Source organism: Eubalaena glacialis, chromosome 12 (assembly GCF_028564815.1).
Source record: "Eubalaena glacialis isolate mEubGla1 chromosome 12, mEubGla1.1.hap2.+ XY, whole genome shotgun sequence".
Lineage (NCBI taxonomy): Eukaryota > Metazoa > Chordata > Mammalia > Artiodactyla > Balaenidae > Eubalaena > Eubalaena glacialis.
The window spans coordinates 16,300,916-16,314,370 of NC_083727.1; the positions used below are offsets into that span (position 1 = coordinate 16,300,916).

A 13,455-nucleotide genomic window follows, 5' to 3' on the forward strand; every position below is an offset into this window, starting at 1 on the left:
AATATATAGTAGTGTGTATATGTCAATCCCAATCTCCTAATTTATCCCTCCCCCCTCCTTACCCCCCTGGTAACCATCAGTTTGTTTTCTACATCTGTGACTCTATTTCTGTTTTGTAAATAAGTCCATTTGTACATTTTTTTTTTAGATTCCACATATAAGCAATATCATATGATATTTGTCTTTCTCTGTCTGACTTACTTCACTCAGTGTGACAATCTCTAGGTCTATCCATGTTGCTGCAAATGGCATCATTTCATTCTTTTTTACAGCTGAGTATAAAACCTTTTAAAATGTCCATTTTTATACTTGATTATGTATTTGCTTGTTGTTTATTTTAAAATACTGTGGTCCAGTATTTTTCTTTCTTTTTATCCTAAATATATTATCAATTATTTAAAAGTCAGTAAACATTAAGTATTTTTGATTATACCATTTTATTTTAGCATTTCATGATTTACTCAGAATTTTTTATCATAAAGTTGTAATAAATTAAGAAAAATACAGTTTACAGTGTGTAGTTTAGGTATGCATAATCCCTTTAATGGAAATTGGAGCAAGGGTTTTTTCCTAGAGTTTACACATTATCTTACATTTTAAAATAAACTAGAAATATCTGGGTCCCATCTCTTGATAAACTTATGAAACATTTTTATTTACAGTAGTTTTTGGGCTTGGGGGCTTATTCATCAGCTTGGTCTTATTAGAAAGTGTCAGACACATCTCCTTTCAGTTATTTCCCCTTCTAATTTTATTTTTATAATGTACTAGAAAAATATGTTGAAATTATTAAACTACTAAAAAGGAGATCAGAATAATTAAACACTTTAGATTAATGTCTGTTGTTGATTCTATGTAGATCTCTTCACTAGATATTATGGTGGTACTCTCATTATTATTTTTATCCTATGTTTACAGTTCAAAGGTTTGGCTCCTAATCTTACATCTAGTGCTCAAAAGCCAAGAGGCTTAAATTTGTGTTAAACTTCCTTTTGAAACTTGAGAGAGCCATTCTTTTAAAATGATTTTTCTAAATCTGATTTCACAGTATAGTTACTCCTGCTATAAATTGAATTTTGTGAGGTGAGAAATACCATGATAACCTGTATGACTTATCCATATTTAGCTCTTAGGATTTCTTACTAAAGTCTGTCTGTATGTATTTTCTTAGTTTATTTTTCCTTTTTCCTCTTCACTTTCACTAATAGCTGATTTAAACTTTTATGGTGTTGGAAGCTTTGCTGACTTCTGTAGCCTCCATTACTGTGTAGGCAAGTAAGATTTTTAGAGAAATAGTTCTGTACTAAGTCTGGCATGCCACCCTTAAAAGATTTTGCATGTAAACGCGCATCCTAACAGAAGCATGAGGTTGCTATATTTTAATTAGTCTTGCATTTCTAGAATTATGCTCTACTTTTCAAATCAAATTCCTTTTCTATTTAAATTCTTAAGTTAATTCTTCATTAACTAGTCAAAAATGAACTATTCATTCCTTCTGAATCCAGGTATTCCATGTCTACTTAGACGTTGGTTTTTGTTTTTATCTGTTTTTTTGGTATCTTCATAAGTCACACTGACTATTCTTTGAAACATTCCAAAATATCTAAAAGATACCTTGTAATCAAAAAAGTTGTCCCTTTTACATAAGGTAGGGCATACCCTTTGCATTTTGCGTTAGTGGTGGCTGTGAGTCCTACCCTTACTCTAATGCCCTGAGAAAGATAAAAGGAAAGACTGACTATTAATGAGTGGTTAGGTTAGGAAAGACATTCTTTTGTTCTTAATACATCAGTTTTTTAGAATAAATGAACCTGGAGTGGAAGAATTTCTTTTCATGAAGGATAAAATGAGAAGACTATTTGAGGCATAGGCATTCCACAAAGAGATGCATATAATGAAAGCAATCTGATTACGTAGTTTGGGATGAATATGCATGGAGAGATAGATGAGGGTGCATGTTAACATGTTTGGCTACTGCACACTGGGAACATGTTTTTTGAGTGCATTAGAGAAGAGTAGAAAGCTGACCATTGATACCATCTTCTCCTTGCTCTCTACAGCAGACTCTGCATATACACTCACCTTGTGTATCCTGTTAACTATTTCTTATGCTGCACTTTTGATAATTAATTTTCTCTGAAGTATATTCTAGATTTCTAACATGCTTTATTAAAAATTATTATGCATTTAACCTTTAAATATATGCCTGAATTTTTTCCAAGCGATTTCTTAATATTCAGTATAGAAGATAATTCCTCATTTAATATTTAGTTTATTTGCCTAGGTTGGATTATCTCAAGATGCCCAAGATCAAATGAGAAAGATGCTTTGCCAAAAAGAGTCTAATTACATCCGTCTTAAGAGGGCTAAAATGGACAAGTCTATGTTTGTGAAGATAAAGACATTAGGAATAGGAGCATTTGGTGAAGTCTGTCTAGCAAGAAAAGTAGATACTAAGGCTTTGTATGCAACAAAAACTCTTCGAAAGAAAGATGTTCTGCTTCGAAATCAAGTTGCTCATGTTAAAGCTGAGAGAGATATCCTGGCCGAAGCTGACAACGAATGGGTAGTTCGTCTTTATTATTCATTCCAAGACAAGGACAATTTATACTTTGTAATGGACTATATTCCTGGGGGTGATATGATGAGCCTATTAATTAGAATGGGCATCTTTCCAGAAAATCTGGCACGATTCTACATAGCAGAACTTACCTGTGCGGTCGAAAGTGTTCATAAAATGGGTTTTATTCATAGAGATATTAAACCTGATAACATTTTGATTGATCGTGATGGTCATATTAAATTGACTGACTTCGGCCTCTGCACTGGCTTCAGATGGACGCATGATTCTAAGTACTATCAGAGTGGTGAGTAAAATCATAAAATTTGTTTGGACATATTCATATGATTTATAATGCAATAAAATATAAGATGGTATTATCCCTGGATGGGAGCCAGAAGCCCTGGGTCAGGTCTTGACTCCACTGGATAAATGTGGATGAATCCTTTAGACACTTAGATTTATAAAATGAAAGAGTGTGCTAGAATTAATTATTTCTAAATATCATTAACATTTTTGAGTTAATCTCTTTACATTTTATTAATTTGAAATATGTCAGACAAATAACAATTTGAAAATAATTTTTAAATGAAGCCCCATACCCACCATTCAGCTTAAGAACTAGATTATTAGTACTTTTGAAGACCCTAAACAACCACTTCCTTTTCTTTCTTCCATGGGAGTATTTCAGAACTCTATAATCAGTTCTTTACTTTTCTCTACACTCTTATCACATATGTATATATCCCTAAATAATTTATTATTTCATTTTGCCTACTCTTGAACCTTTATTTAAATGTAATCATTCTATATGTAGTCTTCTGTGTTGACTTCCTTTATTTGTTTGAGGTTCATCTGTGTTCCTGCATATAACATTTATTTTCACGACTGTTTAGGCTTCTGTTGTATGACTGTTATACAACTTGTTTAACCTTAAACACTTTATGTACATGATTCTGTTTAATCTTCACAACGTCATTGTGAGGCAGAGTAAAGAAACTGAGGCTAAGTTAGAATAAGAAACTTGCCCATGGTCAGACAGAAAATAAGTGTAAGGGCTAGGCTTTGAACTCAGGTTTGTCTGCTTACAGGGCCCATGTTATTTCTTCTATACCACACTGCCTCACCAAGATCCCTCCAAGCACTAACGGAAGTGTAAGTCAATCTAACATTCGTTGAATACTTACTATGACTAGGTGCTTTACGTATTTTCTGATCTAATGCTTACAGCAATCCTCTGAGGTAAGTATAACTGGCCTCCAGTGCTTCTTGTGAACACAAGTAGATTGACATTAAATGGATAGAACTGAGATACTACTAGGAGTAGATCCTGAACCTACTTTAATATTCAGCTTAACATAATATAATGTCTCCCCAGATTCACCTGAATTACTTGGGGTTCATCTTACAAATATGATTCTTAGGCTCTATTCCAGTCTTCTGATTGAAAATCTCCACTGAGGGTAGAAATTGTATTTTAATCAAACATCCTAGATGATTATTACAGTCAGGTTAATTTCAAATATTTTTTTTCCTAGATGATTTCATCCAGTCATGGCTTTAATTACTAGCTCTACATCAATGACTTGCAAATTTCTCTCTTCAGAAACAGCCTCTCCCTTTCACAAGGATTCCCAATAGACCTTTCAAACTTAACATTGCCAATAAACAACTCTTAATTTCTCCCCCTCCATATTTGTTCCCCGTCCCTTTTAGTAAATTGTACTACCACCACCCATCCTTGATTCTTTTTCCATACCCTCCACATCTAATCCCTCAGTAAGTCCTGCTTACTCCACCTCTAAATATATCTAAATATATCTTCAGTCTGTTCACTTTTCTCCATGTGCACTATTACCATCACAGGCCAAACTTAACTGTAATAGCCTCTTACCTGATCTCTTTTTCACCCTTGTCCTCCCTATAATCTGTTCTCTATACAGCAGTTAAAGTTTTCTTTTTTAAACATTTATCAGACCTTTTCATTCTCTTGCTTCAGACTCTCCAGTATCTTCCCACTGTACTTCGAGGAAAAAGCAGACCATTTCTTTTGCTTGCAACACCCTTGTGCACTGGCTCCTGCTCCATTTCCTACCATTCTCCCCCTTACTAACCACACTGGTCTTCTCTCTGGTACTGTTGTGATTGTGTAGGATGCCTTGCTCTGGTTTCCCAATGTTTGAGTTCCTCTTATTTTTTTTACAAATGTCACCTCAGTTGGTCTTCCCAAGCCACCCTAGAAATTTGCCGTATCACCACCCCATGTTGATTCTCTGTATGGAATGCATCACTGTTTCTTATATATGTATTTGTTTGTTGTATTTCTCCCCTACAGAGAAGCTGCCTGAGAGAAGAATAGTGTCTTTATTATTATCGTTGTCATTTGCTGAATGAATGAAACACAAATCTAATTTGTTTGAAACTTTGTCCAGAGTAGTATTGCAGAGCAGTCTGAGTACCAAATTCTCAATCCTACCTACTCAGTGATTTTTACTGTCATCACTTGAGTAAATTACTGCATCTTAGGCTTATCTTTCTTAGTGTAAAACTTGTCCTATTGATATTTCAAGAGTGCAGGCTCTAATTATTACTAAACACCATCAGTGATTTGCCATACATTGCATCTCAGCTTGTCAACAAGGGGAAGCGTTGTTAACTCTAAACTATGACGTCAAAAGGTTAAACAGACTAGGTTTACTCTTGTTCTTGTTGCTTTTGTTTATTTATTTTTTTACTATACAGGTGACCATCCACGGCAAGATAGCATGGATTTCAGTAATGAATGGGGTGACCCCTCTAACTGTCGATGTGGAGATAGACTGAAGCCACTAGAGCGGAGAGCTGCACGCCAGCACCAGCGATGTCTTGCACATTCTTTGGTTGGGACTCCCAATTATATTGCGCCTGAAGTGTTGTTACGAACAGGTAAAACATTTGTTTCATAAATCTCAGTATGCCTTTAGACCAGCTGAAACTTACATTAGAATATGGCTCGTTTCAGGCTTATAATAAAAGTATTAATTTTACAGTATAAATTGGTGATTTAATATTAATTTTGATTGTATTAATTCTGAGCACTTTTTTAAAAGTGCTTGTGAATAACCATAACTTTGGTATCTTATTTTAGGCTATACACAGTTATGTGACTGGTGGAGTGTTGGTGTCATTCTTTTTGAAATGTTGGTGGGACAACCTCCTTTCTTGGCACAAACACCATTTGAAACACAAGTGAAGGTAAGGTATAGAACCTATACCAAAAGAACTGTTATGAAGTCCCAATACCATACACCTTTATCAGTCCTTTACTTTGAGCATCTTAATCTAGAATTAAAGAAAGAACTTGTAAGGATACAGGAACCCACTGAAATTCCATGAGTGAACTCTTATCTCCATTGTATCACTGTTACCATACTCATATCCTTCCTCACTCATACACTACATTCAATATTTCATTCTCATAGAAGTTTTTAGTACCTTTTGAAGATGTATTCCAGTTTACTCTTACTACTGGCTACTGGCTTTGTTTCCTTTCATGCACATTCTAGCCCCAAACTACTAACAAATGTCTGTATCTCCCTGGCACTTAAATGAAAAGCTGCTCACAATTTTGACCATAAATTGTCCCATTAAAAAACTCTTTAGTGGCCTTGTCTGTGGGTTAAAGTCCAAATTTGTCCTCAGTTCCTTTGTTCATACCATTCCCTCTGTCTGGAATGTCCTTCTTTCTCTCCCATGTTTCACAACCTTCCCCCCTTTCTGGTTCACTCCTGGTCATTTTAATCATTCTCTGAGAATTTCTTAAGATATCATCTTTTCTATGATGCTCTCCTCAAGTTACAACTTCTGTCATTGCATTTAATACATTATATTTAAAACTTCTTTTAGAATTTCTTTTATTACAGGTCTACTGGTAATGCATTCTCTCAGGTTTGTGTCAGATTTGTTTGAAAGTGTCTTTATTTTCCCTTCATTTTAATATATATATATATATATGTAAGTATATGCATATGTATAAATACATACATACTTGTGTGGGTGCTGTGTGTGTAAAAAATTGGATGCTTTCTCCCTAATTTCAAGAACAAGGCAAGGATGTCTATTCTAATGAGTCTTATTCAACAAAGTTCTGGAAGTCTTAGCCAGTGTAATACAGCAACAAAAAAAATTAAAGGCATAAAGATTAGAAAAAAATAAAAACTTGCTTTATTCACAGATGACATAATTTTCTATACTGAAAATCCCAGGGAATCTGTGAAAAACTCCAAAGAACTAATAAGTGAGTTTAGCAAGGTTGTAGGATATAAGGGTACTACGTAAAAATCAATTGTATTTCTATAGTCAAGCAATGAACAAATGGAAACTGAAATTTTAAAACAATACCATTTACAGTAGCTTCCCCAAAATGAAATACTTAGGTATAATATTGGGTCATATTATACCTATAATTCTATTAGGTATAAATCTAATAGAACATGAACAAGATCTGAATGCTAAAAGTTACAGACTCTGATGGAAAAAACCAAGATCTTAATAAATGGAGAATCATACCGTGTTGATGGATTGGAAGACTCAACATAGTAAAGCTATCAGTTCCCCCAAAACTAATCTACAGACTTCACTCAAATCCAATAAAAATTCCCAGCAGGAATTTTTGTAGGTATAGGTGAGCCAGTTCTAAAATTCATATGGGTAGACAAAGAAACTGATAACAAAACAGGTTTTTTAAAATAAATTTATTATTTATTTATTTATTTTTGGCTGTGTTGGGTCTTTGTTGCGGTGCGTGGGCTTCTCATTGTGGTGGCTTCTCTTGTTGCAGAGCACAGGCTCTAGGCGCGCGGGCTTCAGTAGCTGTGGCTCGCGGGCTCTAGAGCGCAGGCTCAGTAGTTGTGGCGCACAGGGCTTAGTTGCTCCGCGGCATTTGGGATCTTCCCGTGTCCCCTGCATTGGCAGGCGGATTCTTAACTACTGCGCCACCAGGGAAGTCCCACAAAAACAGTTTTTTAAAAGAAGGACAAAGTTTGAGGAATCAACTACTTGATTTTAAGACTTACTATGAAGTTACAGTAGTCCAGACAGTATGATATTGGCAAGAGGATACACACACAGATAATGGAACAGGATAGTGAATGGGGAAATAGGACCACACAAATATGGCCATTTGTTCTTTGACAAAGGTACAAATGGAGAAAGGATAGTATTTCAACAAATGGTGATGGAAGGATTGGTCAGCCATATACAAAAAATACTGACTCAACATAAACCTCACACCTTACACAAAGATTACCTCAAAATGAGTCATAGATCTAGATAAAATATAAAGGCTATACTTTTAAAAGAAAATGTAGGAGAAAATCTCTATGGCCTGGGCTTAGGTGAAGAGTTCTTAGAAATGACATCAAAATCATGGTTCATTAAAGAAAAGGTTGAGAATTTGGACTTCATCAAAAATTAAAAACTTTCAGTCTGCCAAAGACATAGTCAAACAAGGAAAGGACAAGCTACAGTTTGGGAGAAAATACTTGCAGGTCACATACCCAACAGCAGGCTTATCTCTAGACTATTTAAGAACTCTCAAAACTTAAAGAAAAACAGCCTAATCCAGTGACTTGATAGAGATTTCCTTAAATGTCTGTATCAGAAAAGAAAAGCATGTCTCTCTCTTTAAGTATTCCTGAGAGGGTCAAAAGAAAGGCAGGCCTCTGGGCTGGTCCCTCAGGGAATCACCAAGACCAACCAAAATGCACAACCTCAAATTTTTGGAAGGCAAAGTCCTTACTGCCTACCTTGGCACCATACAGCCGTTCCAGGAAAATGGGCTGCCCTCTCCATAACCACAGTGGGGCTGAGGAATGGTGAATGGTAGTTGGTTCATGCACACTGCTATCTTACCAAGTTTTAGCAGCTTTTCCCTTCATGAAGCACTCCCCTCGTTGCTCTTAGGGTCTAGTCAGATTCCACAGTACCAAAATGGTTGATTATGATGAGAGTTGAATTTTTTTTTCCTCAGTTTAATGATTGTTTTTGTGGAGGGACTGACCACTGAGGCTTCCTATTTGCCATTTTCCATGAGATCTCACTCTACTGTGTTTTTGACTATTATCTCTTTATATAGTTCTGTTAGAGGTTGCTCTAGTGATTACAAGATACATACTAAATTTTCATTGTCTACTTAGAATCAGTATCTTACCACTAAAAGTTCGGTGTAGAACCGTACTACCATATAGGCCCCTTCATTCTCTACCCTTTGTGTCTTAGTTTTTTATACATCACATCTACATACATTTAAAACCTCATCCAGGACTTCCCTGGTGGTCCAGTGGTTAAGACTTCACCTTCCAAAGCATGGGCAGCTAAGATCCCACATGCCTCCTGGCCAAAATAAAAACCAAAACATGAAACAGAAGCAATATTGTAACAAATTCAATAAAGACTTTAAAAATGGTCCACATCAAAAAAAAAAAAAAAAAAAGCCTCATCCAACAATGTTACAGTTCTTGTTTTCAACCATCAACTTATTTTAAAGAACTCAAGATGAGAATAGTCATTTGTATTTACCCAGATAGTTAGCATTTTCCTTGCTTTCCTGCATTCCTGATGTTTTACGATTCTTTCTATATCAATCCCTTCTGTCTGAAGAACTTCATTTAGCAAATATTTTAGAGCAGGTTTGCTTACAGCAGATTATTTTAGTTTTCCTTCATCTAAGAATGTCTTTAGTTCACCTTCCTTAGGATATTATCACTTGGTAATATAAGTCTGGGTTTCAGTTCTTGCAGCACTTTAAAATGTATCCACTTCCTTCTGTCCTCCATAGTTTTCTGATGAGAAATCTACAGTAATTCAAATCATTGTTCCCTCAAGTAATGCATCATTTTTCACTGGCTACTTACAAGAAATTTTCTTTAGCTTTCAGTGTTGTAATTATGATTTGTCTGGGCATGGATTTCTTAGGGCTTATCCTGTTTGGTGTCTCTTGACATCAAACAGCATCTTGAATTTACAGGTTTGTCTTTTATCAGATTTGGAGAATTTTCAGCCATCATTTCTTCAAATATTTTTTCTGTACCACATGTTTTTTCCTTTTGGAACTCTGACACCAACGTTAGACCTTTTGGTATAGTCCCACAGGTTACTGAGGTTCTCATATTTTCAAACTCTTTTTTCTCTCTGTTGTTCAGATTGTATCATCTCTATCGAGTTTTCTTTAAGTTCACTGATTCTTTCCTCTGACATCTCCATTCTGCTGTTGAGCCCATCCATTGAGTTTTTGTTTTTGTTTTTTGTTTTTTTAAGTTTTTAAAGTCACGTTTATTCATGTTGAATTTACATTCAGTAAAACTCACTCCGAAATTTGACAAATGCAATCACCACCATAATCAAAGTGTAGAACAGTTCTTCAACACCCGCCCCCCGCCCCGAAACCCTATGTGCAAACTCCTCCCTGACCCTTAGGAATCCACTGATCCATCTTCTGTCAAAGGGGTCAAATTTAATCATCAAAATAATCTATTATAGAAAAAATTGTAAGCACAAAAAGAAGTTTTGTTTTTTTTTTTTTAAAGGAAATCCCTGTGGGAGTGCTGTTTCTTTTTTTTTTTTAATTTATTTATTTATTTATTTTTGGCTGTGTTGGGTCTTCGTTTCCGTGCGAGGGCTTTCTCTAGTTGCGGCAAGTGGGGGCCACTCTTCATTGTGGTGCGCGGGCCTCTCACTATCGCGGCCTCTCTTGTTGCGGAGCACAGGCTCCAGACGCGCAGGCTCGGTAGTTGTGGCTCACGGGCCCAGTTGCTCCGCGGCATGTGGGATCTTCCCAGACCAGGGCTCGAACCCGTGTCCCCTGCATTGGCAGGTGGATTCTCAACCACTGCACCACCAGGGAAGCCCAAAACAAGTTTTTAAAAGGATACTTTGAAACATACAATGTTTAGAATAGTCAAAAGAATGGGATTTAGAACTAACCTTTGTAAATTAAAGCAGCTGACAAAGTTGTCTTAAGATAGTTGTATTGCTAGGATAGCTAGTCTAGTTACTATGTTGAGCTTCAGGCTGGGGCTGGTTGGCAGAAAAATGATTTTAAATAGTTTAAATGGAATTGAATTCTACAGAAATTCTCTGTGGGGCAGATATATGTTCTTGCAGATATTTGACACCTTTTCAGAAGTTCTCCCCTGCTACCACCATGAAAGGGACAGTAAGCAAAAACCTCTACTCTGTATATATCAATCATAACATGTTCAAATACATGTGATCGCCTCCAAAAGCTTTCAAGCACCAGCCCTGTTTGTCAGCATCTTGAACTGGACTGAGCCGAGTCACACGCCGAGGCCAAAAGGGTCCATTGAGTTTTTACTTTGGTTATTGAAGAGGGGGTTTAATTTTCTTCCCTACACAGCGCTGATAAGCTCATATATGAATAAGGAAGAATGAAGTTCATTTATTCATTTATTTAACAAATATTTATGGAGACCTACCCCTTCCTTCTCTCCCTCCCTTCCTCCCTCCCTCCCTCCCTCATTCCAGTTTATTCAAAACAAGAATAAGTGTTTATTGAATATCTATTAATTATGTGCCAGGCAATTTGCCAAACACTGGGAAATGCAAAGACAAAACATGGTCTATAGCCTTATGAAATTTTATACTGTAGTAGGACACAAACATAAATAGATACCACAAAGTATTAGAGATATTATGCTACAAGGAAATATATAGAACCGGGGAGGCACAGTAGAAAGTCATTTCTACCATAGGTTGAAGGTCTTAACAGGGGAGCTAAAACTTACAGTGAGTCATGTAATATGAGTATAAGTTGCCTGGAGAGGAGGGAATGGAAAGAAAGGTTATTTCCCACTGGTTCATTATTAAAGGTGAGGAAGGTGAGGGAATTCCCTGGCGATCCAGTGGTTAGGACTCACACTTCCACTGCCAAGGGCCTGGGTTCGATCCCTGATGGGGGAATCTAAGATCCCACGAGCTGTGCAGCACGGCCAAAAAAATAAAGTAAAATAAAAAGGTAAGGAAGGTGAAATACCATGCAATTTATTTTAAAAAAACACTAATAGTCCAGTAAGATTTTTTCATTTGAAACTTGGAGGAAGTTTTTGTTTTTCTTATTTATTTCTTTCCTTCTAATGTTTAAAAATCTTCCTTAAAGGTTATCAACTGGCAAACATCTCTTCATATCCCACCGCAAGCTAAACTGAGTCCTGAAGCCTCTGATCTTATTATTAAACTCTGCAGAGGACCAGAAGATCGCTTAGGCAAGAATGGTGCTGATGAAATAAAAGCTCATCCGTTTTTTAAAACAATTGATTTTTCCAGTGACCTGAGACAGCAGTCTGCTTCATACATTCCTAAAATCACACACCCAACAGACACATCAAATTTTGATCCTGTTGATCCTGATAAGTTACGGAGTGATGATAATGAAGAAGAAAATGTAAATGACACTCTGAATGGATGGTATAAAAATGGAAAGCACCCTGAACATGCTTTCTATGAATTTACCTTTCGGAGGTTTTTTGATGACAATGGCTACCCATATAATTATCCAAAGCCTATTGAATATGAATATATTAATTCACAAGGCTCAGAGCAACAGTCAGATGAAGATGATCAGCACACAGGCTCAGAGATCAAAAATCGTGACCTAGTGTATGTTTAACACACTAGGAAATAATTGTAATGAGGCTTTGCAAAAAGGCCTAAAACGCAGGGGTTTTTGAAGCTCTGAGAGTAAAATTATGCAAATGTAACAGAGCTATGTATGTGTGCTCTGTGTACAATTTTTTATGTTCCTAAATTATGGGAAATCCTTTTGAAATGTTAATTTATTCCAGCCTTTTTAATCAGTAATTTAGAAAAAAAATTGTTATAAAGTAAATTATGAGCTGAATATTATAGTCAGTTCTTGGTACTTAAAGTACTTAAAATAAAAAATAGTGCTTTGTTTAAAAGGAGAAGCCTGGTATCTATTTGTACATATGCTAAATAATTTTTAAAAAAACAAGAATTTTTGAAAATTTTTTGAAAGACAGTTTTATCTTGCTTTAACCAAATATGAAATATACCCCACATTTACGGAGGTGTTTTTTTTTTCTTCCCCCATAATTTGTTTTTGGAAAAAAATAAGCTATAGAAATGAAGCCATCATGGTGGTGAGTGTTCCCGGGCTAATGATAATCTGTATAATTCACATTTTGTAACTAAGAAATACAAGGTTGAAACAGTATGCTCACCCAAATGAAAAACAGTGCAGTTTATCTTCTTTTCCCATCTGTGGGATATTTAATTTTCTAACATATCTCAGAAAATTACTGACTTTGAAAGAAGCAAAGCACTACCATTTTTCTTTTGGTATTTTTAATGCTGCTTTCAGTTTTTCAAGGGAACAAAGCTGCCATAAATTAAAATTTTCAATACTAAAAGCTAATAAGATCTTTCATATTTTTACTTTGAAATTTAAAAAAAAGTTCCACATCCTAAGCAGAGAGATTATTTTCAGCTTCATATGAAACTTTAATTAGAAATTATTTGTGGGTACTTACTAGAAAAGTACTTTTTCTATATAGTGACAGTTTTGATTATGTCATCAGTAATGTTATAGTTTTCCTCTTTCAGAACAGAGATGCATACACAGATTGTTACTGGTAAAAGAAAATGTGGCTATTTGGCAATATTTCACCTATGGGCAGAGATTAATTGGTGAAAAAAATTATTATTTAACTCCTAATTAAGGTGGCCATTAGTAATTAGGAAAAAATACATAGTGGTCTTAGTAGAAAATTCAAAACCTCCTAACTTATTAAGGTTAAACAGTATGTTTTTCAGCATTACTATTACATATAATACTTAGGTATAAGGACAACTTGTGGTTTCATACCAAAATACATTTA

General features: G+C 35.5%; 1 protein-coding gene across 3 annotated transcripts in view; it reads left to right on the top strand.

Moving 5' to 3' along the window:
• The window catches only part of LATS1 (large tumor suppressor kinase 1), a 43,445-nt gene that overhangs the window by 25,849 nt on the left and 4,141 nt on the right, over nt 1-13,455 (top strand). The window contains exons 5-8 of one of the 3 annotated variants that reach the window (XM_061206910.1): nt 2,285-2,867; nt 5,303-5,485; nt 5,688-5,794; nt 11,715-12,893. In XM_061206910.1, the coding sequence (XP_061062893.1) occupies nt 2,285-2,867; nt 5,303-5,485; nt 5,688-5,794; nt 11,715-12,224 (1,383 nt within the window). In that variant the 3' untranslated portion in view covers nt 12,225-12,893. Of the gene's footprint in view, nt 1-2,284; nt 2,868-3,651; nt 3,716-5,302; nt 5,486-5,687; nt 5,795-11,714; nt 12,894-13,455 lie in introns of those variants that run through there. The other 2 variants (XM_061206911.1, XM_061206912.1) reach the window with 2 other exon arrangements.